This window comes from Vollenhovia emeryi, unplaced genomic scaffold, assembly GCF_000949405.1.
Source record: "Vollenhovia emeryi isolate VEMERY1.0 unplaced genomic scaffold, V.emery_V1.0 DF939141.1, whole genome shotgun sequence".
Taxonomy (NCBI): Eukaryota; Metazoa; Arthropoda; class Insecta; order Hymenoptera; family Formicidae; genus Vollenhovia; species Vollenhovia emeryi.
The window spans coordinates 2437057-2439105 of record NW_011967225.1 but is presented as its reverse complement, the minus strand read 5'-3'; the positions used below and the strand labels follow the sequence as shown (position 1 = coordinate 2439105).

The 2049-nt window shown below is 55.6% G+C and overlaps 1 protein-coding gene across 1 annotated transcript in view; it reads left to right on the top strand.

The window, feature by feature from the left end:
- The first annotated feature begins 232 nt into the window (after positions 1 to 232).
- Positions 233 to 2049, top strand: part of LOC105567076 (voltage-gated potassium channel subunit beta-2) — an 18994-nt gene continuing 17177 nt past the window's right edge. Inside the window, 1 exon segment of the mRNA XM_012021628.1 lies at positions 233 to 1451. Coding sequence (XP_011877018.1) covers positions 1327 to 1451 — 125 coding nt within the window. The 5' untranslated portion in view covers positions 233 to 1326.

The window sequence follows — 2049 nt, the reverse complement described above, 5'->3', positions numbered from 1 at the left end:
CGCGTAGCCGCCGTCGCGCGCGGGGCGGCCGGGGCTTGGGGGGAGGATCGCACGGGGGTTGCATCGCGCTCCGCCGCCGCGAAAGAGGAGCAAGGTGGGAATCGGCAGCGGGTGTCGAGCGGTGTGCGCGGCGGGTTGCCTACGTCGGGGGCACGACCCTCGCCGTCTCTTTCCCTCTCTCTCGCCCTTTCTTTCTCCCTCTTCCTCTCTCTCTCTCTCTTTCTCCTTCCTTCTCTCTCTCTCTCTCTCTCTCTCTCTCTCTCTTTTTCTCTCCCCCATTTTTACCGATGTTCCGTTCGAGAGTTGCGTGTGTTCCTTTATGAAAGCTCGTTATTGCCGCGCCGCGCCGCGCCGTACGATCGCCCCGCGAGCGCGGCACTTATGCCCGCGTCCGAGCCGCGGCCGTCTCCCGATAATGCCCCTCGTCGTCACCGCGCGCGTTACGTGACCCGCGACACGCGCGTCCCGGGTGTCCGGAGTTAGCGCCGGTCGCCCTCGTCACACGATTATGCCGACGCGATCGCGGGCCCGGCGGCCGACGATGATGGATCGCAGACGCGCGGGACTGTGAGGCCGCGCAGTTCGCCGATCGTCGCCCGTCGCACCGGCATCGGCGGCAACGACGGCCCGACCGGCCGAGGCGGGGTGGACCGTCGCCCACATATCGTCCAGCTTCATATCGACCGCGATCCCGATCGGTCTCGATCCCGCGAGGGAACCACTGTGTGGCGTCAACCCTGCTTCCCTACCCCCCCGCTGCCCGCCGAACGCGGATTGTGGCTGAGAAACCTCTGTGAAGTTCGCCTCCGTTCGGAGCGAGAGTGGTGCCTAAGCGCGATTTCATAACCGAGGCGGGAGAGCAAGAGGAAGGGAGGTTTAATCAGTGCCTATACGCGCGATCTCGTGCGTGCGAATAATCGCGCGATTGATTCGATCCGTCGGCCGATCGATCGATCCCATCCTACCGTAGCCTGTACACGTAACATTTGAAATTACAAATTGCGATGCTGGTTCGCCGCGCGCCGAGGATCGCGCCGAGGTGTCGTCGAAGCGAGGTGAGAGAGCGCGGGGCGAGCGGCGAGACGGCGGAGGTGGCCGCTCGGTGAGACGCACGAGTTTTTGAGATATTGTAAAAAAAAAAGAGAGAGGAAGTAACACACGCTCCGATCGACACGGCATGATCGCCACGCTGGGAGTCGAGTACGTGTGCACCGTGTCCGCGCCGTGATATCGGCCTGTGCTCTCCGCGTCCTCCCGCCCTCCTCCGCGAAGGTGTTCTCCAATTTATTCGAGACTGAAACGTTCCGCGAGCACACGGCGTCAGCGATGTCGCGATTAATGCTGTGTAACCTTGGCAATGCCTCGACGGCGGGAAACGATACGAACAACAACGCAAACACGAACAGCAGTATGGAGGACGACGATTCTTATCCACTGCCCACGATTTATCGGTACGTATATGCAAATGTGTAGCGCGAGGGTCCCGCGAGCGGAGGCCGGAGAGGTCCGCGACTCGTTGACCGAATGTCGCATCCGGCCGAGGGTTGCTGGGCGAGTCTGCTACAGCGTGCTCTTTGCTCCTAGAAACGTTCCATTTTTTAGCCAAGAGATACGTTTAAGGAGTCTTTGCGAATTGATAAATTGTACATTGCACAATCGTTCGTTGTCGATACACTTTTTAAACGCTTTGAGTTGCTTGTATAAAATAGGGTGTTTTTAGACGCAAAGAGCGCATTGCAAATCACACTTTAAGTCTAATCTGCAATGTAGTCTTGGCTTCTAGAAACCTACCATTTTGTCAAGAAATATACGTTTAAGAATGATTTGCGAGTTGATAAATTGTAGGTATATTGTACAATCATTCGTCGTCGATAAATTTTTTTAAGCATTTTGAGTTGTTTGTATAAAATAGAGTGTTTTTAGACGCAAAGAGCACATTGCAAATCAGACTAGAAACCTTTCATTTTGTCAAGAAATACGTTTAAGAAATTTGTGCGAGTTGAAAAATCGTACATTATACACTGCACGTTCGTTGTCGATAAATTTTTT